Source organism: Sus scrofa, chromosome 4 (genome assembly GCF_000003025.6).
Source record: "Sus scrofa isolate TJ Tabasco breed Duroc chromosome 4, Sscrofa11.1, whole genome shotgun sequence".
NCBI lineage: Eukaryota > Metazoa > Chordata > Mammalia > Artiodactyla > Suidae > Sus > Sus scrofa.
The window spans coordinates 39,349,007-39,372,628 of NC_010446.5; the positions used below are offsets into that span (position 1 = coordinate 39,349,007).

The window sequence follows — 23,622 nt, forward strand, 5'->3', positions numbered from 1 at the left end:
AATGAATCTGACTAGGAACCATGAGGTTGAGGGTTCAATCCCTGGACTTGCTCAGTGGGTTGAGGATCCAGCGTTGCCGTGAGCTGTGGTGTAGGTTGCAGACCAGACGCGGCTTGGGTCCCGCATTGCTGTGGCTCTGGTGTAGGCCGGTGGCTACAGTTCCGATTCGACCCCTAGCCTGGGAACCTCCATGTGTCGTGGGAGCGGCCCTAGAAAAGGCAAAAACAAACAAACAAACAAACAAACCAAAAAACAAAACAAAACAAAACAAAAAAACAAAAAACAAACCCAAAACCCAAAACACAAAAACCAAAAAAACAAAAGGAACTTCTTTCTCCTTCCACCTCAAGTCCCATCATCAAAAGCCCCATTTTTCATCCTAGCCCAGGACTGAGGGCAAGGACTCATCTGGGTGTGTGTCCCTCTGTCTGGCCATTTCTGAGACAACTTCATGGGACCTCAAGGGCTCCCTGGAGCACAGTTTGAGGACCCCTGCCTGAGAAACAACCATCACTCCCAGTGCCTGCATCCTAAGAACTGTGCTGAGAGAAGAGTATTCTTTACCTGGATTAGAATCCTAGGAATTATTATTTATTTATTTATTTTTGTCTTTTTAGGGCTGCACCTGAGGTATATGGAGATTCCCAGGCTAGGGTTCGAATTGGAGGTGTAGCCGCCGGCATACACCACAGCCACAGCAAAGTCAGATCTGAGCTGTGTCTATAATCTACACCACAGCTCATGGTAATGCCGGATCCTTAACTCACTGAGTGAGGTCAGGGATCAAACCTGTGTCCTCATGGATGCTAGTCAGATTCATTTCCGCTGAGCCTCAACAGGAACTCCTGATGAGCTTTATTTATTTATTTATTTATTTAGTCTTTTTAGGGCCGCACCTGTGACATATGGAAGTTCCTAGGCGAGGGGTCAAATCAGAGCTGTAGCTGCCAGCCTACACCATAGCCACAGCCGTGCCACGATGAAAACTCCCATATTTATTTATTTAGTCTTTTTTTTTTTCATTTTTTAGGGCTGCACCCACAGCTTATGGAGGTTCCCAGGCTAGGGGTCAAATGGAGCTGTAGACGCCGGCCTACACCACAGCCACAGCAACGCCAGATCCGAGTGCATGTGTGACCTACACCACAGCTCACGGCAATGCTGGATCCTTAACCCACTGATCGAGGGCAGGGATTGAACACACATCTTCATGGATACTGTCAGAGGAAATTTTTGGACTAGAGAGGACCTTTGGAGGCCCTACTCTCTTTTTTTTAAAAAAAGTTTTAGGCGTTCCCATTGTGGCACAGTGGAAACGAATCTGACTAGGAACCATGGGATTGTGGGTTAGATCCCTGGCCTTGCTCAGTGGGTTAAGGATCTGGCACTGCCGTGATCTGTGGTGTAAGTCACAGACGTGGCTCGGATCTGTCGTTGCTGTGCCTGTGGTGTAGGCCAGCAGCTGTAGCTCCGATTGGACCCCTAGCCTGGGAAGCCCCATATGCTGGGTATTGCAGCTCTAGGAAAGCAAAAAAAAGTTTTACATTTACAATGATATGATTTATTATTTTAATCGAAATTTTTTTTTCAGGGAGTTCTGGTTGCAGCTCAGCAGGTTACAAAACTGACTAGTATCCATGAGGGTGCAGGTTGGATCCCTGGCCCTGACCAGTGGGTTAAGGATCAGATGTTGCCATGAATTGTGTAGGCTGAAGATGAGGCTTGGATCCCTGTTGCTATGGCTGTGGTGTAGGCTGGCAACTGCAGCTCCAATGTGACCCCTAGCCTGGGAATTCCCAGGTGCAGCCCTAAAAAAATATTTTCCATATTTAATTTTTGAAGTATATTTATTGAAGTATATTTCATTTAAAATGTTGTGTTAGTTTCAGGCATACAGCAAAGTGATTTAGTTATATACATATTTTTTCAGATTTTTCCCCTTATAGGTTATTACAAAATATTAAATATAGGAGTTCCCGTCGTGGCTCAGTGGTTAATGAATCCGACTAGGAACCATGAGGTTGTGCGTTCAATCCCTGGCCTTGCTCAGTGGGTTAAGGATCCGGCGTTGCCATGAGCTGTGGCATAGCTTGCAGACGTGGCTCAGATCCTGTGTTGCTGTGGCTCTGGCATAGGCCAGCGGCTACAGTTCTGATTAGACCCCTAGCCTGGGAACTTCCATATGCCATGGGTGTGGCCCTAGAAAAAGAAAAAAAAATTAAATATAGTTCCCTGTGTTATTCTTGTTGGTTATCTATTTTATATATTGTAGTGTCTGTATGTTAATCCCAAACTCCTACTTTATCCCTCCCTCCCCTCCACTTTGGTAACTATAAATTGGTTTTCTATGTCTGTGGGTCTATTTGTTTTGTATATTAGTCTATTCGTATCATTGTTTTTTGTTTTAGATTCCACATATAAGTGCTATATGTTATTTGTCTTTGTCTAGCTTACTTCACTTAGTATGATAATTTGTAGGTCCATCCATGTTGCTGCAAATGGCATTATTTCATTCTTTTTTATGGCTGAGTAGTATTCCATTGTTTATATGTACCACATCTTCTTAATCCATTCATCTGTTGATGGACATTTAGGCTGCTTCCCTGTCTTGGCTATTCTAAATAATGCTGCAATGAACATCGGGGTGCATGAACATTTTCGAATTATGATTTTCTCCAGATAAGAACCCAGGAGTGGGATTGCTGGATGATATAGTAGTTCTTTATTTAAATTTTTTTTTTTTTTTTTTTTTTAGGGCTGCATACTTGGCATATGGAAGTTCCCAGGCTAAGGGTCAAATTGGAGTTGTAGCCATTGGCCTACACCAACGCAGCAATGCAGGATCTGAGCTGCATCTGAGACCTATGCCACAGCTCATGGCAATGCCAGATCCCTGGCCCACTGATCTAGGCCAGGGACTGAACCCACATCCCCATGGATCCTAGTCGGGTTTGTTAACCAATGAGCCATGAAAGGAACTCCTCTATATTTAATTTTTTAAAGAACCTCCATACTGTTCTCCATATTGGCTGCACTAATTTACATTCCCACCAACAGTGTAGGAAGGTTCCCTTTTCTCTACATCCTCTCCAGCATTTGTTATTTGTAGACATTTTGATGATGGTAATTCTGATCAGAGTGAGGGGATACCTCGCTACAGCTTTGATTTTCATTTCTCTAGTAATTAGGGATGTTGAGCATCTTTTCATGTGCCTGTTGGACAACTGTATGTCTTCTTTGGAGAAATATCTACTTAGATCTCTGCCCATTTTTTAATTGGCTTATTTATTTATTTTTTAGGGCTACACCTTCTGCATACGTAAGTTCCTGGGCTAGGGATTGAGTTGGAGCTGCAGCTGTTGGCTTATGCCACAGCCACAGCATGTGGGATCTAAGCTGCACTTGTGACCTATACCACAGCTCACAGCAATGCAGGATCCTTAACCCACTGAACAAGGCCAGGGATCAAAGCCACATCCTCATGGATACTAGTTTCCGCTAAGCCACAACTGGAACTCCTGGTTTATTTGTTTTGATATTGATCTATTTGAGCTGTTTGTATACTTCGGAGATTAATCCCTTGTTGAAGAGCCCATTCTTTCTCACCTGAGGCTTTGAGGGAGGTCTGCATCCATCTCAATTCTACCAGGTGGGAGAACGTCTCCTTGGAGAACAGCTCATAACTCCCAGCATCACGCAGCCATCCTCAGGTGGCACAACTTTGTCTCTAACGGTGGAGTGTTAGACACTGGGCACGTGGATGAAGGAAAATTTCATTCATCGTCTAAGAATTTTCCCCCATACAGGTGACTTGGTGCACAGACCAACCCAGGAGTCCAACTCGCTGAGAGATGAGCGTTGTGCCACCAAGGGAGGTCCCACATCATCTTGCCTCTATGGATAAGTGCTTACTTCTCTTATCTTTAATCGGTGGTACAGTGTATTATTCTTTCCAGATATTTGCCTTACTTGGCAATAGATGAACATCCTCCTGGCTACGTGGATGTTAGCCTTAGTTGCTGATTTGCTTTGGCCAATGAGATGTGAGCAGAAAGGATTATGTCACCTCCAAGGTGACATTCTAAAAGCTTATGTGAGTGTCCACCACCTCTCTCTTTCTTCTCTTCTGAGGACAATATCTGAGAAGGTCTGTATCCCAGATCAGCCTGCTTCTTTGTCCTGGGTCTCAGAATGATGAAGATGTGAAGGGCAGACGTGTAATGGATCTGGAGTGTGAGCAAGAAACACACCATTATAAGCCTCAGTCTAGTTGAGCTGTTTCTTATAGGCTGGGAGCCAGACAGACCTAGCCTTGAATTTCAGCTGTCTAACCTTAGACTTGTTACTTAACCTCATTAAGCCTCAGTTTTCTCATCCATGAAGTGGGGATGATAATGGCACTTATCTCGCTGGGTGGTTGAGAGGATTCAATATGAGAATGCCAAGAAAATTCCTGGTACTTGAAAACAATAAACATTACCTATTATTATGATAAAATAGACTTAGGTCACGGAATTAAAAGGATGGGCGTAGATGAAAGACATGACTAATTATGAAGAAGGAAAAGTGATTGTAAATCTTAACTTTTAAAAACAATACTCAGTATTTATTGCCCTATGTTAGGAAGCTTAACAGCCCTTAGAGATGTCCAAACCCTAATCCTCAGAAGCTGAGTATGTTAGCCTACAAGGCAAAAGGGACTTTGGGGATATGATTAAGTTAAGGATTTTTAGATGAGAATTTACCCCAGGTAAGGCAGGTCAGGCTGTTTGAATCCAGAGGGGTCTTATAAGTGAAAGGGGGAAGCTGGCGAGATGGAGAAGTGAGGACAGGAGGAAAGTCAGGAGTGACGTGATTGCTGCCTGGCAGGGCTGAGGCGGGGACACCTCTAGAAGATGGAGAAGCCCTTGGAATGGAATCCACCAGGATTCTGCCAACACCTGAATTTCAGTCCAGGGTGAGCATTTCGAATTTTTGACCTCCAGAACTGTACCATAATAATTTATGTTGTGTTAGGCCACTAAATCCGTGGTGATTTGCTACAGAAGCAATAGGAAACGAATTCAGGCCCCGTTGCCCTTTTCTCGTGTTTCAGCATTGCTGCTTCTTGTCAACAGGTAGTCTCTTTTATCTGAGTTCAAAATCGTCAAGGTCTGAGTATGATTTCTTTAGATCCCAAATGCATGCTGCCTCATACTTAGGCCCCAGGCTGTGGCCACCCTTTCCTGCCAACTCCCTATCCCATCCCATGTTCACAAGCTCAGAATCATGAAAGGAATTTTCTGTTTTAATTTTATTTACTTATGTGTTTATGTATGTATGTATGTATGTATGTATGTATTGTCTGTTGTCTTTTCGAGGGCTGCACCCCCAGCACATGGAGGTTCCCAGGCTAGGGGTCAAATCGGAGCTGTAGCTGCTGGCCTATGCCGCAGCCACAGCCACGCCAGATCCAAGCTGCGTCTGTGACTTACACCACAGCTCACGGCAATGCAGGATCCTCAACCCACTGAGCAAGGCCAGGGATCGAACCCGCAACCTCATGGTTCCTAGTCGTATTCGTTTTCACTGCGCCACGATGGGAACTCCCTATTTTAATTTTAAAAGGACATGTGACTTTGTTAATGGTGAGTAGTTTTAGAGGGGTGGTTTGGCATATTTTCTAGTCGTGACTGAATAAGAAAATTAAGGCCAGAAGGCCAGGCTCTTAGATAAAGCCAAATTATGCCAGCATAATTCTTAATATGACTTTTTTCTAGAATTTCCATCTAGGAAATAAATTCTTTCATCATCAGGAGAATGTCATATAAATTCTCCTGATGATGAAAGAATTAGTTTACTAGGAATAGTACATGAGTCATATGGTAGTGATTTTTTAATTTTGTTTTTATTTTTTCTATTATAGTTGACTTACAGTGTTCCGTCAATTTCTGCTGTACAGCAAAGCGACCCAGTCATTCATATACATACATTCTTTTTCTCACATTATCCTCCATCGTGTTCCATCACAAGTGACTAGATAGAGTTCTCTGTGCTATACAGCAGGAGCTCATTGCTTAACGGTAGTGATTTCTTTTAACATCATTAGTTGCTGAAATCTTGTTTTATTATAAATGGCTAGAATTTATTGTAGTTGTTTGATTCCTTTTAGAAACTTTTGTTTTGTTTTTCAGGGCCGCACCCACAGCGTGTGGAGATTCCCAGGCTAGGGGTCGAATTGGAGCTGTTGCTGCCAGCCTACACCACAGCCACAGCAATGCAGGATCCAAGCAGTGTCTGCGACCTACACCACAGCTCACAGCAACGCTGGATCCTTAACCCACTGAGCAAGGCCAGGGATGGATCCTGTCGGATTCGTTTCTGCTGCACCACAATGGGAACTCCTAGAAACTTTTGCTTTACTTTTCAAGTGGTTTGAGTGATGGAAGACAAGAGACAGAGGGATATGTCTTCCCTTCCTAGAGGCACTTTGCTTTATTTCAGGAGTAGGCGGGCCACTCAGGTACTTTAGGGGTCTCTCTCTCACACTTATGAACCTTCTTTTAGAAGCTGGCTTGTGCACGATGTCACATCTAGGTCTAACCCTGCAGCGGTAGTTGGTGGTTCTTGGTTCCTCCACTGCTCCTGCTTGGGGTTGGGGGCTGGGGCGGGGCTTGAATTGAAGAAAGCACATCCCATAGGGGAGCATACATTTCCTGGCCCCCACAACAACAGGTCATATGTTTAGCCACAGGATGGTACATTTTCTCTTTCTGTTCTAAATAAAATACTAATTCTGGGTTGAAATTGCTACTTGTGTTGCTTCCTATTAGCTCTGAACTCTCAGATCCATGAACCTGGGTGTGGCTAACTTTCCAGAAATCTCAGCTATGACATGCTGTTTGGTCGAAGTTATTTACTTCTTTTTTTTTTTTTTTGTCTTTTGTCCTTTTTTAGGGCCTCACCCATGGCATATGGAGGTTCCCAGGCTAGGGGTTGAATTGGAGCTGTAGCCGCCAGCCTACACCACAGCCACAGCAATGCCAGATCTGAGCTGAACTGGTGACCTACACCACAGCTGGACAGCAATGCTGGATCCTTAACCCACTGAGCGAGGCCAGGGATCGAACCCGCAACCTCATGGTTCCTAGTCGGATTCGTTTCCGCTGTACCATGACAGGAACTCCTCTACTGCCACACATAATCCTGATATTCTTCTCTGGGTGCAGTATTGTGGACCAATGTATTTTTCTCTGAGCATCTGTTTGCTTTTTTAAAAAATATTATAAACAGGAGTTCCCATTGTGGCTCAGCAGTAACCAACATGACTAGTATCCACGAAGATGAGTATTTGATCCCTGGCTTTGCTCAGTGGATTAAGGATCCGCTTTGCTGTGCGCTGTGGTAGAAGTTGAAGATGCAGCTTGGATCCCTTGTTGTTGTAGCTGTGATGTAGGCCAGCAGCTGCAGCTCTGATTGGAGCGGGAACTTTCATATGCTTAGGGTACAACTGTAAAAAAAGACTAAAAAGATTTATAAACATTACAAACACTATACCACATCTGATTTCCCTCTTTGCACTGGTGGATAAAAGCTCAGAATCAAATCTGTGGCCAGCCTCCAGCAAGTGTAGGAGACACGATGGACTGGGACACATTTCGGGACAGGTGACGCTCCATATCTGCGAGTTCTGTATCTATGGATTCAACCGACCTTGGGTGGAAACTATCAAAAGTGAAACTTGAATTTGTTGCACACCAGTCCCTATTTCTACAGCACTAATACTGTATTAGATATGTTAATCTAGAGATGATTTAGGTATATGGGAGGATGGGCATGGCTGTAGGTTACATGCAAATACGACACCATTTTATATAAGGCACTTGAGCATCTTTAAATTTTCGCGTCCAAGCTGGGGTCCTGAAACCAATCCCCCCACAAATACCAAGGGGGCAACTGCACTTCACCATTTTGCTTTTTCTTAATTTTTAAGCTCTTTATTTCCCTGTGTTCTTTTTCTTGACCATTAATTTTTAAGTGCTTTTAGAAATACCTTATTGCTATTAGATATGACACAAATATAGAACAAATAACCAAAGCAGCCATCTTGGAAGTCAGTGAGTATCTTCAGTTAAATGAGTCCAGGAGAAAGGAAACGGAACAGTGAAAACTCATGCTTATGGGCACTAGTTGATGGCAACATGTAGTTGAACATTTTAACTGGGACAAGGCTTGCCTATTAATTAATTAATTAATTATTTTTTTTGTCTTTTTGCCATTTCTTAGGCCACTCCCACGGCATATGGAGGTTCCCAGGCTAGGGGTCCAATTGGAGCTGTAGCTGCCAGCCTACGCCAGAGCCACAGCAACGCGGGATCTGAGCCGAGTCTGCAACCTACACCACAGCTCACGGCAACGCCGGATCCTTAACCCACTGAGCAAGGGCAGGGACCGAACCCGAAACCTCATGGTTCCTAGTCGGATTCGTTAACCACTGCACCATGACGGGAACTCCTTGCCTATTAATTTAAAATTCAGTTTAAAATTTTTATCTTTGTTCATTTTTCCGGTCTTCATTTAAAATCCCTAGTTTTGCAATTCCCGTCATGGCTCAGCAGAAACAAATCTGACTAGCATCCATGAGGATGCAGATTCCATCCCTGGCCTCGCTCGGTGGGTTAAGTAAGGATCCAGCGTTGCTGGGAGCTGTGTGGCTTGGATCTGGCATTGGGGTTCTGTGGTGTAGGCCAGTGGCTACAGCTCCGATTTGACCCCTAGTCTGGGAAACTCTGAATGCTAAAAAAGATTAAAAAAAAAAATCCTAGTTTCAGAAAAATTTACAGCTTGTTGATAAAGGGGGAGGGGTATCTTCTTACCGCCACAGTCATCTGGCTGGTGTGTGAGATGTGCGGGGTGATATAAGAGGATTCATTGGCTCCATCCCAGGACCCCAACCCCCTGTAGGTTCTGGCCACTCTCCATGCAGATCCTAGCCTTCCTCAATTTCAGACGCCAGTATAACCCACGCAGGATCTGAGATTACATGAAGCGAAGGTGATTCCAGTCTGTTTTTCATGTTGTCCTTTCTCAGTGATGTTTTTCCTGGGCTATCCCAATTCATATCCAAGTCCTCTTGGGATCTCTTCCTCCCAATTCATCTTCCAAGTGAAAAATCTATCAACTTCACTTTTTTCCTCTGGATGATTTCTGTACTTTTAACGGGTTGGGAACAAAAGAAGGCACAAGGATGTTAAAAAAATATGTGCGTGTACATACAAGAAAGGTAATAATAAAGACAACAAAACTTATGATTATAATATGGGCAAAACATTCCTGGGTGGCCTGGGGGAGTCCCCGTCATGGCGCAGTGGTTAATGAATCCGACTAGGAACCATGAGGTTGCGGGTTCGATCCCTGGCCTTGCTCAGTGGGTTAAGGATCTGGCATTGCCATGAGCTGTGGTGTAGGTCGCAGACTTCGCTCGGATCCTGGAGTTGCTGTGGCTGCGGCATAGGCCAGCAACTATAGCTCTGATTTGACCCCTAGCCTGGGAACCTCCATATGCCGCGGGAAGTGGCCCTAGAAAAGGCAAAAAAGATTAAAAAAAAAAAAAGACAAAAACAAACAAACGAAAAAAACATTCCTGGGTGGCCTGGAAAGGGAGGGCAGGGAAGAGAGAGACCTTGTACCCTTCTGTCCTCTGCACAAGATAACGTGTGGTCTAAAGATCTAATTTTTATGGTGAAAATGTTGAAGGGTAAAAAGGAAATGCCAAGAAGGAAGAATACACCTGGCACTATTTTAAAATATTGTACAGCACTTTATGTGAGATGAACTGGATGACTTAAGTGGTCTACTATCAACTTTTGCTGTTTCAGGGTGAACTGGGAAGAAGCTAGGCACATTTCCCAAGATGTGAAGTTCAAATGGTTTTGGAAATTTACCCAAAGGGCAGATTTTTTTTCTCCCTCCTTGGCTTTGATAATATTCCATGTCACCCCCTTATTTTCTAGGAGTCGCCATAATCTGGGAGGGCTTCATTGGCAAAATTCCATACAGTAAGTAATACTCACTGTTTGACCCCACAAACTCAATCTATCTCCTTGGGGAAAGAGAAAATCCCTGTGGCTAAAAATGTAGTCTGGGATCATAAAGTTCTACTAGGGAAAATGTTGCGAATGCTGTTGTTCTCTTGGCTGGGGAATAGGCTGGATGAATGGAATGCGTTTTTTCCCAGCTTGTTCATTTCTATGATTTAAGGACATCAGACCTTAAAAGGAATGGAGGAAATACACTTTTCAGAGGACAAAAGTGAAAACTAGTTACTTGAATATTTTGAAAAGTGTTTTTATGAGTTTTTAATAAATATTTGCTAAAGATGCACTATTTAACAGAATCAATTAAATATTTATATTATCAGGGACTTAGGCCCTTAATTATTGGGGAAAGGTCAAAACACACCTGGATCTCTGAAGTCACGAGAATTTGTATTTCTTTTCTTTCTTTCCTTTTTTTAAAAATTAAAAAAAATTTTTATTTATTTTTTTTATTTTTTGCTTTTTAGGGGTGCACTCACGGCATATGGAAGTTCCCAGGCTAGGGGCTGAATTGGAGCTATAGCCACCAGCCTATGCCACAGCCATAGCAACTCCAGATCCAAGTTGCATCTGTGATCTACGCCACAGCTCACGGCAACGCTGGATCCCCGACCCACTGACCAAGGCTAGGGATCCGACCTGCATCCTCATAGATACTGGTCAGATTCATTTCCGCTGAGCCACGACGGGAACTCCTAGAAGTACCTTTCTATAAGGTGTGTTAGTCTCACATTTGTTTGCCTTTACCTGACAGGAGGAAAACAGGCTCAAGCAGATCGTGTAATAAACACAGAGTGCAGTGGCTGGCCTACGGGAATCCTGCAGTGGTTTAGTCATGCGTGAGCATCACATGACACAGATGCTGATGCTGGATGAAGACTCTTGACAACAGAGGTTGGTCCAACTGTGAGTGCTCTGAGAAGTGGGCTGACCCATCGATTTCTACAATTTGTATGGGGATGGTGACTGCTTCAGCTGATTCCCCCCCCCCCCCGAGATTTATAAAGAATTCGAGAATCTAGAGTTCCCGTCGTGGAGCAGTGGTTAACGAATCTGACTAGGAACCTTGAGGTTGCGGGTTCGGTCCCTGCCCTTGCTCAGTGGGTTAAGGATCCGGCATTGCCGTGAGCTGTGGTGTAGGTTGCAGACGGGGCTCGGATCCCGCGTTGCTGTGGCTCTGGTGTAGGCCGGTGGCTACAGCTCCGATTGGACCCCTAGCCTGAGAACCTCCATATGCCACGGGAGCGGCCCAAGAAATAGTAAAAAGACAAAAAAAAAAAAAAAAAGAATTCCAGAATCTGGTTATCTAGTTTAAGAGGTAATTCTGTACAAGGACTGGCACAAAACTGCAGTCTGGGATGATCATGAAGGCCTTTGGAAGAAGCAGTTATGAAAGGGCCATGGACAAGAATTTAGGCTAATCCTTGGCTTGATCCCTTTTAAGTCAAATATTAATTCCCTTAATTTTTAAAAAGCGTCACTCCAGATTTTCACCTGAGACTGTCCCTGAATGGTGCCCATATTAAAAGATGCATTTTTGGCTGAATTATGAGTTTAACATGTTTCATGTGTTGATTTCAATATATAACCTTCATCTATCAAATTGCTTCTGCAGGGAAAAAGGGGGCTTTCTGATTTCAGACAATCAATTTATAAACTCATTTTTAAAAAACTCTGCTTTGGTTCTTTGACTCAACATTTATTTATTCCGTGCTTTTTACATCAGACACTACTGTAGGCACATGTGAACAAGACAAAGATTGTTGCCTGCATGCAGCTGAATTCCAGAGAGGTGAGGCCATTAAACTAGAAACGTAATAAAGAATTGGGATAGTGTGTTGGAAGGTGATAAATACTAAGAAGTTTTTTTTCCTTGTTTTGTTATTTTAATTTTTTTCCTCTGTACAGCATGGGGACCAAGTTACTCTTACATGTATACATTTTTTTCCCCACCCTTTGTTCTGTTGCAATATAAGTATCTAGACATAGTTCTCGATGCTACTCGGCAGGATCTCCTTGTAAATCCATTCCAAGTTTTATCCAATAAAGAAGTTTTTTAAGAAGGAGTTAGAGGGATGGGTATGGGCGGCAATTTTAAATAGGATGATTGTTGAGAAGTTTACATGTAAGCAAAGTGTGAAGGGAGCCAGCCAAGATGGCCAATGTTCTGGGGGAAGAACACTGGAGGCAGAAGGAAGAGCCAGTGCAAAGGCCCGGGGTCAGGAGCCTACCTACTGAGTTTGAAAAACAGTAGAGAGGCCAGTGTAGTTGGAAGGGGGGTGGGAGAGAAGAGGATGAGGTCAGAGAGGTAAGCTGGGTAGTGGCAGAAAGGGAATTTGACAGATTAGAGAGCCTTGCAAGCCACTGTAGAGCCTTTGAGAAAGTCAGTAGTCACTTGTGTCTGGGTGGCTTAAAATAAGGCTCACTTGTATCAAAATAATTTCTATTTTCCTTAAACTTCTATTTTAACATGGATACAAATCAACTGAGATCTTACTAAAATTCAAATTCTGATTTAGTAGGTCTGGGGTGGGGCCTGAAATCCTGCATTTTTAACAAGCTACCAGGTGATGCCAGGCTGCCAGGCCACCACCACACACTGAGTAATGAGAGTAAAGAGGTATGGGGAACCCAGGGACTTTGGGGCTCACATCTCCATTAGCTGGCTGCAAGGGCCTTTTTGTTCCCTTTGAGCTTGTTGAGCTTAAAAGGACAACCCGAAAACTTTCACATTGGTCACAACCTCATCACTGGCCTCACTATTTCACCTGGCTGGTAAAAGCACAGTCCAGGGCTCTTTCAGGAATACGAGATAGGTTATCCAGCTCTTTCAATTAAGGGTCTGAGATGTTTCTAGGGCCTCCTCCCTGCCAACACTATGGAGGCTCTGCTTCTGAATCTTAACCTGGATAGCCTGGCTCCGCTCCTTGAATAAGAATTCTCTGAGCACTTTCTTGTCTTCCTCCAATTACAGGAGTTCTGACTTGTAGCCTTCATTCCTGGCCCTGTGATTTGAGTGATAGCTCAGCTTGAACTACACCGGAGGCAGCTAGAAGACTCGGGTGATGGTCCCAGGATGCAGAGGTGCTCTGCTGATGCTGGTTTAAGAGGCAAGGCTGGCATTCTGAAGACCCAGTGCAGGAGTTTACAGCTGAGCAGGTCTGGAAGAACTAGCCACTTGGGAATATAAAACAAAGGTTGAGTCAGATAGGTTTGGGTTAGAATTGTGCTTCCATCCTTTCCTGTGTTATCTCAGGAATGTTCCTTGGCCTCTCTGAGCCACTGTTTTCTCATCTGGAAAATAAGAATGGTAACAATACCTCCATCATATACTGCGAAAATGCATATAAAGCACTTAGTAAAGTGCCGGATACATAACGATTGTCCCAAAATACTAGTTGTTTTTATTTGTACAATTACTATTAACATTCCACCGCGCAGCAAATCGCCTGGTGGTTCTGGCATTATGGTACCTACCTTTACAGTCCCTGGAGTTAAGGTACCAGAGCAAATCTCTAAGCAAAGGTTTTCAAAGATCAGACATAAAGACCAGCAGTAGTTTCATCACAATAGAAGTCACAGCAGATAGGTGAATGGTCTGAAGATGTTTAGTTTAGAAAGCCCATGATGGGAGGGACGGATGTGATGGCTGTCTTGAGGGTGTTTTGTGTGAGGGGCCCGCCGAGGGCACAACTGAGACTTGGGGGAAGACACCAAACGGAAGCAAACCCTCCGCTCACAGTGAAAGGGAGCTGGGGTGAGATGCGGGTGGGGGGGCGTCTGTGAGGGTCGGCTGGTGCGCAGCTGCGGCGGCGGAGCCAATCACCGGGCGCATCCCGTCCTCGCGCGATGGTATAGTCGTGCAGTCGTGACGTCGGCGGTTGCCATGGAGAGGCCCGCCGGTAGGGACCGCGAGCTGGCGCCAGGGGCCGCAGGGTCGGAGCGTGGCTTTGAAGCCGAGTCCGCTACCACCATGAGCGGCCGAAGTAGGGGTAGAAAGTCCTCCCGCGCCAAGAGCCGGGGCAAAGGCCGCGCCAAAGGCCGAGTCCGCGCTGCTCCTGATGACGCCCCACGCGACCCGGACCCTCCACAGTGCCAGAGGCTCGGGGAGGAGACCAAGGCGGCACAGGTGCAGGCTGGCGCGGGTTGGGGTGGCCTGGAAACCGCTGCGCCCGCGCCGCCCCGCCGGCCCGGGGAAGAGGACGCCTGTCGGCTCCCCCTGGACTGTGGCCTCGCGCTCCGGGCCCGGGCTGCGGGGGATCGCGGGCAGGCCGCGACCAGGCCCGGCCAGGGGAAGGCCGCATCCCTCTCAGAGCGTCTGACGACAGACACCGTCTTCGTAGGAACCGTGGGAACCGTGGGAAGACCGAAAAATGGCCCCCGCGTTGGAAATCGGCGCGGCCCGGCTGGGAAGAAGGCCTCAGATACCTGTAGCGCAGCGGGGAGGGGGCCTTCGGCCGTAGCCGGTGGGAAGCCGAAGAAAGGGACTGCTGGGGAGTCTGCCTCCGTTCCAGTGGTAGAGGAGAAGAAGGTGGAGAAGGATGCAGGGTCGGGGCCTCCAGCGACAGAAGGCAGCATGGATACGCTGGAGAACGTCCAGTTGAAGCTGGAGACCATGAACGCCCAGGCGGACAGGGCCTACCTGCGGCTCTCTCGCAAGTTTGGCCAGTTGCGCCTGCATCATTTAGAGCGCCGGAACCTCCTCATCCAGAACATCCCAGGCTTCTGGGGGCAGGCGTTTCAGAACCACCCCCAGCTCTCGTCCTTTCTGAACAACCAAGATAAAGAGGTACTCGGCTACTTGAATAGCTTGGAGGTGGAAGAGCTTGGCCTCGCCAGATTGGGCTACAAAATCAAGTTCTACTTTGGGCGCAACCCCTATTTCCAAAATAAGGTGCTCATCAAGGAATACGGGTGTGGTCCATCCGGCCAGGTGGTGTCTCGTTCAACTCCAATCCAGTGGCTCCCAGGGCATGATCTCCAGACCCTAAGTCAGGGCAACCCAGACAACAGCCGGAGCTTCTTTGGGTGGTTTTCCAACCACAGCTCCATTGAGTCTGACAAGATTGTGGAGATAATCAACGAGGAATTGTGGCCCAATCCTCTGCAGTACTACCTGATGAGTGAAGGGGCCCGTGCAGAGAAAGGAAAGGAGGGCCGGCCAGGTCCAACAAGGCAGCCAGTGGAGACCCCTGAGCCTGGGGTCAACAAGTCCAACTGAGCCTGCACAAGTCTCCCTCCTACCTCCTGCTGGACCCGTGCCTGGCTGACCACATGTGTTTGGCTGTCTGCCATCTCTTCGTGTTGGCCTCTGTGCACTGTATTCGCTTTGGACTTCTGTTACAAGAATATGGCATTTATGATCATGTTCTGTTGCCTCCCCATGGCGTTCTTTCTTTTTCCATTAGTGCCACACGTTACGTGATCTCACCCCTACTGTTCATATGTTAAACACACTTGATTCAGATGTGTGCTGCCTTTATCTACATTGCCTGGACCCTGTTCTTGGCTCTGGCCTTTCCCACTTGTCTTTAACGTGGACACTCATGAGTCATCCAACAAGAGGACCAGTGCATCCTCAAGCTCTGCTACTTCAGGGCCCATGACTTGCTGGGCTTAGTGTTCATGCTGGCCATGCATGACATCCATGGCAAGCTTTTCTATTGCCCACTGCAAAATGAAGCTAGGGCACATGGTATTGGCTCCCAGCCAAAACTGATTGTTCTTTGGCTCTGGGGTCACCAGCCAGGGTGCCATCCACAGGATCTCTGGCTTTGGCCAAGGGGCCCACACGGCCCTCCTGGACATGGATGAGGTTAAGGGTCCGAAGCGGTATGTGGTGTGTTCTGTACCATCAAGTGTCTCTTCCTGCCTCTGGGCCTTTCTTCTGGTGGAACCTCGCTCAAGGTCTGCACCATGCCTCATTACTAGCAGACCATTGAGTTTTGTCTAGGTTGCTTTTGGCCCCACTTGGTTTCCTGGTCAACAAGGACCTCAAGAACTGCCTGTGGACCCAGATCCGCTGCCGGCGCATGAGACACTTCCCCTCCCTTCCAGCCTTCTAAGAACCCTACTGGCTCCAAGACTGATGGGCGGGCTGGTATGTGTAGACATGTGCTCACTGAAAATCAAGCTGCGGTTCCAGTTGAGGGTGAGGACTGACTCATCTAGAGTCTAGGTACCTTTGTGGACTCCCCGCATCCCTTCTTCACACATGACGAGAGCGCTCTAGTGGGGTTGTTGGGGAAGCGGTATTTCTAGATCTCTGGGCCTGTGTCTACTTCATCTCACACCTTCTTCCTGCTCTTCCTTCCCTCTTTTTCTTCCTCTTGGCCTTTCCTTCCTTCTCGATCTCCTTGTCCTGTCCCCCACCCCTCCTTTCTCTTTCTTTCCGTTTTGTTTCAGTGGTACCACAGCTCGGAGAAAACAAAACAATTCTAAAACCAAGGTTTTTTATGCCCAGCTGGTGAGATAGCTGGGGACGTGCTATGCACATGCTCACAAAGGGCTGCAAGAGGGTAGAGGAGCCAGAAGGCCAGAGGGTCTGTGGGCACACCCTGCTCCTGACTCCTTGGTACACTCTGTAATTCTGCAAATTCTTTTCATGGCTGCGCATCTGCGAGAACGATAACCCCCCCCAGGCAGCGGTGTTGTGGATTAGTGTTACTCCTGTTCCCACCTTTCTTTGTGCCCCTAAGACCCAGTTGCCTCCTGCTGTTTCCTCCTCTGTGGTAACCTCTAGCCCTCTGGAACCTCATTCCCCAGCTTTCCTGCCCTCAGCCATCCTTTGCTCTCCTCACTTCGACCTTTAAGTATCTGTAGGAGCAGGCTTTGGGCTCCAGTATGGGGGATCCCAAGGCTCTCTCCTGGGGCATGGGGATAGGGGTGGGCAGAGTCTGTTCTGAATCCCCAGGGCTCATTTCTGGTGGGTGTAAAAGCTGAGCGGGGCCCTCCCTGCCCAAGCTTGTCTGTGTCCCCTTTCTCCCTCTCCTCCCTGAGGCTGGAGAAGTAAGACTGAATCCATCCTTGCCCTCCCCCTAGCTTCCCTTTCCCATGGGACATCTTGTTCTGAGGTCCTCAAGGGCTAAGTTGACTCAGGGTTGTAGAGAGGGTGTTTTGGGCAAGGGGCGTTGGAGCAGAAACAGAGCGGGAATGAGTCTGGTGCGGAGTAGGCCTGGAAGAGCCGATTGAAATGGCTTGTGAAGCCTCAGGGAGAGTACACCCCTCTCTCCGTGGTGGAGGGGACGAGATGGGGGAGTTAAAGGGGGTCATGGGCAAATGTGGGGGTACGCCCAGAGTTTATCCAGTCTCCATCTCATCATCAGTGGATTGTATAAATCACAGAAGCAAACCAAAAACAGAAGAATGTTACTTTGGATGCTTTCTCTTTTGTTCTAGGTGTGGCCTTGTGTATGTGGAAGATTAAGCTATATGCTGCTTATTTTGTCTCTAAGTAAATCTTAACCACTTTCCCTCCCCATTTTTTTTTTTTTTTTCCCTAATGGGAGAATAGAGCTGTACAGGTCTGCTTTTTTTGTTGTTTTGTGTGTGTGTGTGTGTGTTTGTTTTTTTTTTTTAACTTTTTCCTCTTTATTATGGACATTTTCAGACATGCGCAGAAGTGGAGAGGATGGTCCGTGGACCCCACGTGCCCATCACCCGGCTACATCAATTTTATCAATTATGATTACCTGGTTTCATCTGTATTTCCCTCTCCCCGCCTATATTGTTTATTGAAAGTCCAAGACACTGTGCCAGTTCAACCAGGACTGCTTTGGGATATTGGGACACTCTTTTGGTGGTGACAGTGGTGGGGTGCACTGCCATTATCATATCAGGTCTGCTTTTTGCTTTTCATGTTAAACTAATGAAGTTCCAGAGATGAGCCTTAGAAACGAAAGTCTTCAGAATTAACATGAAGTCTCAAAAAGTGATGACAGGGATGCTGCCTTTTCCTGCAGCCACAAAAGGAGAGACTGTTGTGTTGTAAACTCTTTCAGAGACCTCGCGGTCTTTGATCAGGTGCTCACCCGAGGCACCAGAGTATCAGTCTTTTTTCCTGTGTAAGACGAGGCTTGTGTGACTATTAGAATTGTTATCAGCTTGTCCTGGTATCATAAAGTAACTCTGGGCTTGGAACTATAATTTGGAAATTGTTGTTGTGTTCTGTAAAAATAAGCTCCCCAAAGTAATCAGTAACTGGTTGTCTGTCTTGGTAATTTGACACCCTGGTAATAATGCAATTATTTCTTTGTTCTGAAACAGTATAAATAGTTGTAAGCCTGCATGCGTGATGGAAAAATAAAAGCCTGTATCTCTGTTACATTTTTTTCCCTTTTTTTTTTTTGTTTTAATTTGTCGTTGTTGCTTTTTAGGGCTGCATTTGTGGCATATGGATGTTCTCAGGCTAGCGGTAGAATCAGAGCTGCAGCAGCCGCTGGCCACAGCCATAGCCACAGCAATGCAGGATCCAAGCCGTGTCTTTGACCTACAGCACAGCTCATGGCAGTGCCAGATCCCCAACCCATTGAGGGAGGCCAGAGATGGAACCCACATCCTCATGGATCCTAGTTGGATTCGTTTCTGCTGTGCCACAATGGGAACTCCCTCTGTTATATTTTTTATTTTCAAAAGAAAATTAGAAAGATAAGCAGAGGCTAGGTAGTTAAGGGTATGTGTTCTGTGACATACACGAGTGATTCTGAAGCCTCAGGCCCTTGGGTGACTAGCTATAGAAGAATATATAAAATTCTGCTTCCTGAGCCCTTACCAGAGATTGAGAGTCTGTGGTTCTGGGAAGAAGCCAGGTAGTCTTGTTTTTTAACAAGCTTTCCGGGCTATTCTAGTGGAAATCCAGTGCCTCTCAGATTTTAGTGTGCCTCTGAATTGTGTGGGGAGGTGGGGCATCCTGTTGAAATATGAATTGTGGCGCGGTGGTCTGGGGTGGGACTTGAGATTTTACACAAGAGTCTAACACACTTCCAGGTGATGCTGGTGCTGGTGGTTTGTGCCCTGTACTTTAAGTAGCAAAGGAGGTGACCTTCAAGGACCTTTTAGATTAGAGTAACAGTGCTCAATCTTGGTTGCACGTCAGAATTATCTGGGAAGATGAAAGAAAGAAGACACATACTGGCAGAGCTCCACACAGTATCACCTAAATCAGAATAGGGGAAGGGACTGCTCCAGGTACAGGTTTTCTAAAAACATCCCAGGTGATTTTGATGTCTAGCCAGGGTTGAGAACTAGCATTTCTGATGCTGTTTGTAATAGATCCATAATAAGGACCATGTTCCATTAATCAGAAGAGTCAGCAGCAGATAACCACACAAAGCTGCCCTGCAGAAAATGGGAAAAAAAAACTAGAAGTGGGTTGGTAAACAAGAAAATAAAATTGGTTTATATAATGGGGCTTGAATCACATGTGCGGTGTTTGAGGCATAATAGACGTTCGAGTGTTGAATGCAAGAACGAATCGAAAAAGTAGTTTGTATTCACATGCTTTAGGGATAGGCTGCTAATTAAAGTTGTGAAGTGGGCCATATTTGTTTCATAGGGATGCATGTCTAAGTTCGTAGGGCTTCCATAACAAAGGACCACAGACGGGATGGCTTAAACAACAGGAGTTCCCATCATGGCTCAGTGGAAGCAAATCTGACCAGCATCCATGAGGATGCAGGTTCAATCCCTGACCTCGCCCAATGGGTTAACGCTCCATGAGCTGTGGTGTAGGCTGTTGGCTACAGCTCTGATTTGACCCCCTAGCCTTGGAACCTCCGTATCCTGAGGGTATGGCCCTAAAAAGACAAAACAAAACAAAATCCACAGAAATTTATTTCTAGTTCTAGTTCTTCTAGAGGCTAGAAGTCACATCCGGGTGTCAGCAGGGTTCGTTTCCCCTGAAGGCCTCTCTCCGTGTCTGATAGATGGTTGACTTCTCCCTGTGACTTTTCATGGCCTCTCTCTGCCTGTCTAGGAGCAGTGGAGGGTGTGTGTGTGTGTGTGTGTGCAGTTGTCCTGCAGTGCTGTGTGTGTGTGTGCAGTTGTCCTGCAGTGCTGTGTGTGTGTGTGTGTGCAGTTGTCCTGCAGTGCTGTGTGTGTGTGTGCAGTTGTCCTGCAGTGCTGTGTGTGTGTGTGTGTGCAGTTGTCCTGCAGTGCTGTGTGTGTGTGTGTGCAGTTGTCCCGCAGTGCTGTGTGTGTGTGTGTGTGTGTGCAGTTGTCCTGCAGTGCTGTGTGTGTGTGTGTGTGCGTGCAGTTGTCCTGCAGTGCTGTGTGTGTGTGTGTGTGTGTGCAGTTGTCGTGCAGTGCTGTGTGTGTGTGTGTGCGTGCAGTTGTCCTGCAGTGCTGTGTGTGTGTGTGTGTGTGTGTGTGTGTGTGTGTGTAGTTGTCCTGCAGTGCCGCGTTGTTCATCTGGGGGCCCTACGCTAGGCCAAGTGTCGCTCCCTCTTCAGAAAAGGAGTGGGAGTAATTGGGATCTTTATGTAGAGTCTTTCAAATTTGAATGTTTTCAACGAAAAAGAAAAAATCCAGAGTTCCCATCGTGGCGCCATGGAAATGAATCCGACTAGGAACCATGAGGTTGCAGGTTTGATCCCTGGCCTCACTCAGTGGGTTAAGGATCCAGCATTGCCATGAGCTGTAGTGTAGGTCACAGACGAAGGAGGCTTGGAGCCAGTGTTGCTGTGGCTCTGTGTAGGCCGGCGGTTACAGCTCTGATTAGACCCCTAGCCTGGGAACCTCCATATGCCAAGGGTGAGGCTCTAAAAAGACAAAAAAGCCAAAAAAAAAAAAAAAAAAAAAGAAAAAGAAAAAAGGCACCCAGAGCCTTGCCATTAGAGGTCGGTAGAATGCCAAAGGTATGGAGGGCAGTCGTGCTTTCAGGTGCTTGAGCTCCATATGGGGCTAAAGGAAACCTCCCTGACTCTCTGGCCTCTGGGTCAGGCTCCAGAGGTTTCTAATTACCTGGAGAGTGAGGGCTTCTTGGAGTAATCCTTGCTATGCTGAGAGTTCCTTGCCCCTTTCTCGCCTGGTTTTATTACAAAGGGCTTCTTCTGATTTCTTGTTTTCGCTGGGCCTCTGGAGATTTTGGAAATGCCTCCCACCCTCCCATCCCTTGAGTTCCTCGTTCTTGGGGAGCCCTGCTGGGTGGGGCCACATCCCACCTGTGTCGAGGCAGGAAAAAAAAGCAGAGATTCCCATCTCCACTCTGTGGTTACTATCTATTTGTCCTTAGCATCTTCACTTCTGCTTTTTTTTTTTTTTTAGAATTTATCCACTCAGTTTATTTATGCTTTTACACACTGAAGACTATCTTAGGATACCATTTATTAATTGTTCCTTTCCTTGTATACTATAAAAACAAAGGTGTGTATTTTCTTTTCAGATATATAGGTTTAAAAAAGAATCTGATATAAGTATGATATACATGATTCTATAAATGAGAATAAAAACAAGTGAATTTTTAAAAATTATTTTAATTTTTTGGAGTTCCCGTTGTGGCTCAGTGGTTAATGAATCCGACTAGGAACCATGAGGTTGCGGGTTCGATCCCTGGCCTTGCTCAGTGGGTTAAGGATCTGGCGTTGCTGTGAGCTGTGGTGTAGGTCAAAGACACGGCTCGGATCCCGTGATGCTGTGGTTGTGGTGTAGGCCAGCAGCTACAGCTCCGATTCGACCCCTAGCCTGGCAACCTCCACATGCCATGGGTGTGGCCCTAGAAAAGGCAAAAAGACGAAAAAAAAAAGTTTTAATTTTTTAAAAATGATTTTAATTTTTTCCATTATAGCTGGTTTACAGTGTTCTGTCAATTTTCTACTATACAGCAAAGTGACCCAGTCACATATATATACATACATTCTTTTTCTCATGTTTTCCTCCATCATGCTCCATCACAAGTGACTAGATAGAGTTCCCCGTGCTATACAGCAGGATCTCATTCACTTCTGCTTTTGGAATGTTTTCCAACAATATCCCACCATTCAGGCTTACGACTCACTTCTACTGATCAGCTTTCACCTGAAACACTGGCTTTGTGGGCTTTGTGTTGTCCTGCTTCTGTCCTCCAGATCAGCACCCTCTGGTTAGGTGTTCAGTTCCGCACTGTCCAAGGCTGGAAGGTTGAAATCCTTCCTCCTGGTCCTGCCTCCTGTTAACCTGGTCCTCAGCTGAGGTTTAACAAATGGAAGACAAACAGCGCCCTGGGTGACACTTCATAGTTTACAAAGCACATTCACTTTCATTATCTCAGTGATGTCAATTATCCTATAAGATGGCTCAGAGAGGTTAGAAGACTTGACCGAAATCACAAAACCAGAAGATAGCAGGGCCAGGGCTCAACTCAGGTCTTCTGCTTCCAGACCGCTTCCATACATGCCATGGTAAACACGGGGCAGGTATCTGCACAGGAGTCTCGAGATCCTCTGGACATAGCCCGGTTGCACCCTCAGCGTCAGAACCCTCAGCACAGCACATGCAGCTGTCACAGCCCATTAGTCAGAGTGGACACGTGAAGGCAAACCTTCCTGACCATCCCACGCCCCAGCTGCTTGACTAGGGGCAGGGCTAACGCCACAGCCTGGGTGACCAGAACGTGGCCAAGGCTTCCTTTAATTGCTGTGGTCAGGATTGGTTCTAGACACACAGGATGGCAAATGGAGGCTGAGTGAGGAGGTTTGGGGCCTTAAATATCAATCCTTTTTTTTTTTCTAACAGCTGCACCTGTGGCATATGGACATTCCCTGCCCCACAGCCACAGCAACACTGGATCTAAGCTTTGCATCTGTGACCTATGCTGCAGCTAGTGGCAATGCTGGATCCGTAACCCCCTGAGTGAGGCCAGGGATTGAACCCACATCCTCATAGAGACAACATCAGGTCCTTAACCCACTGAGTCATGACGGGAACTCCATCAGTACTTGAATATGAATGATTTGAAGAAAAGAATAACAAGAAGATCTCCTATAACAAGAGGTTGGGTGATAGGAAGTTGCAGCCTGGCTTTAGTGGCCCAGTGACATTAGGGCTCTGGGTCCCCCTCTCTGCTTCTCCTCTATTGGGTTTCTCCTATGGTTCTCCAGCTCCAAGCACCACATCCTCACCCAGCTGCACGTAAAGGCAGGTGGTAAGGAGGGGACAGGGTCTTTTCACATGTTTTTGTTTTTACTGGGGAAGAACGTCCTTGCCTGTTGTCCCCGGTGAACTTCAGGGGACAGGAGTCAGGTCCTTTGGGCCAGAAATGAGTCATACTCCCATACTCTGCTTCAAGGACGTCTAGGACTTTTCAGCATCTTTTACAGAAGGGGGTTCTGCCATCAAGGAATAAGGAGAGATCAGGGGCTAGAATTGATGGGAGATCTTAGCCACCTGCAAGCTCATCCTTCTGGGGTGATGATGTGGCCGGGCTGCTGGCCTGGAACAGCACTTAGTACCTGGAGGCGGGTGCATTTGCGCTCCCCCCGGCTCTCCCAGTCTCCTCTTGGGGCGAGAGCGCTCTTACCTGTGCTCCGTGTTTTGTGTCTCACCTGCTCTATTACATGGTAAATGCTTTTCC

The 23,622-nt window shown here is 46.5% G+C and overlaps 1 protein-coding gene across 3 annotated transcripts; it reads left to right on the plus strand.

Moving 5' to 3' along the window:
* Positions 13,939-18,399, plus strand: TSPYL5 (TSPY like 5). Of its 3 annotated transcripts, none has more exons than XM_021089070.1 (2): positions 13,939-16,254; positions 17,686-18,399. In XM_021089070.1, the coding sequence occupies exon 1, from the start codon at positions 13,963-13,965 to the stop codon at positions 15,295-15,297; it is 1,335 nt and encodes a 444-aa protein (XP_020944729.1). In that variant the 5' UTR covers positions 13,939-13,962; the 3' UTR covers positions 15,298-16,254; positions 17,686-18,399. The 3 variants fall into 3 exon arrangements, with proteins under 3 accessions (XP_020944729.1, XP_020944730.1, XP_020944731.1); XM_021089071.1 differs by having other exon boundaries at positions 13,939-16,227; XM_021089072.1 differs by having other exon boundaries at positions 13,939-16,176.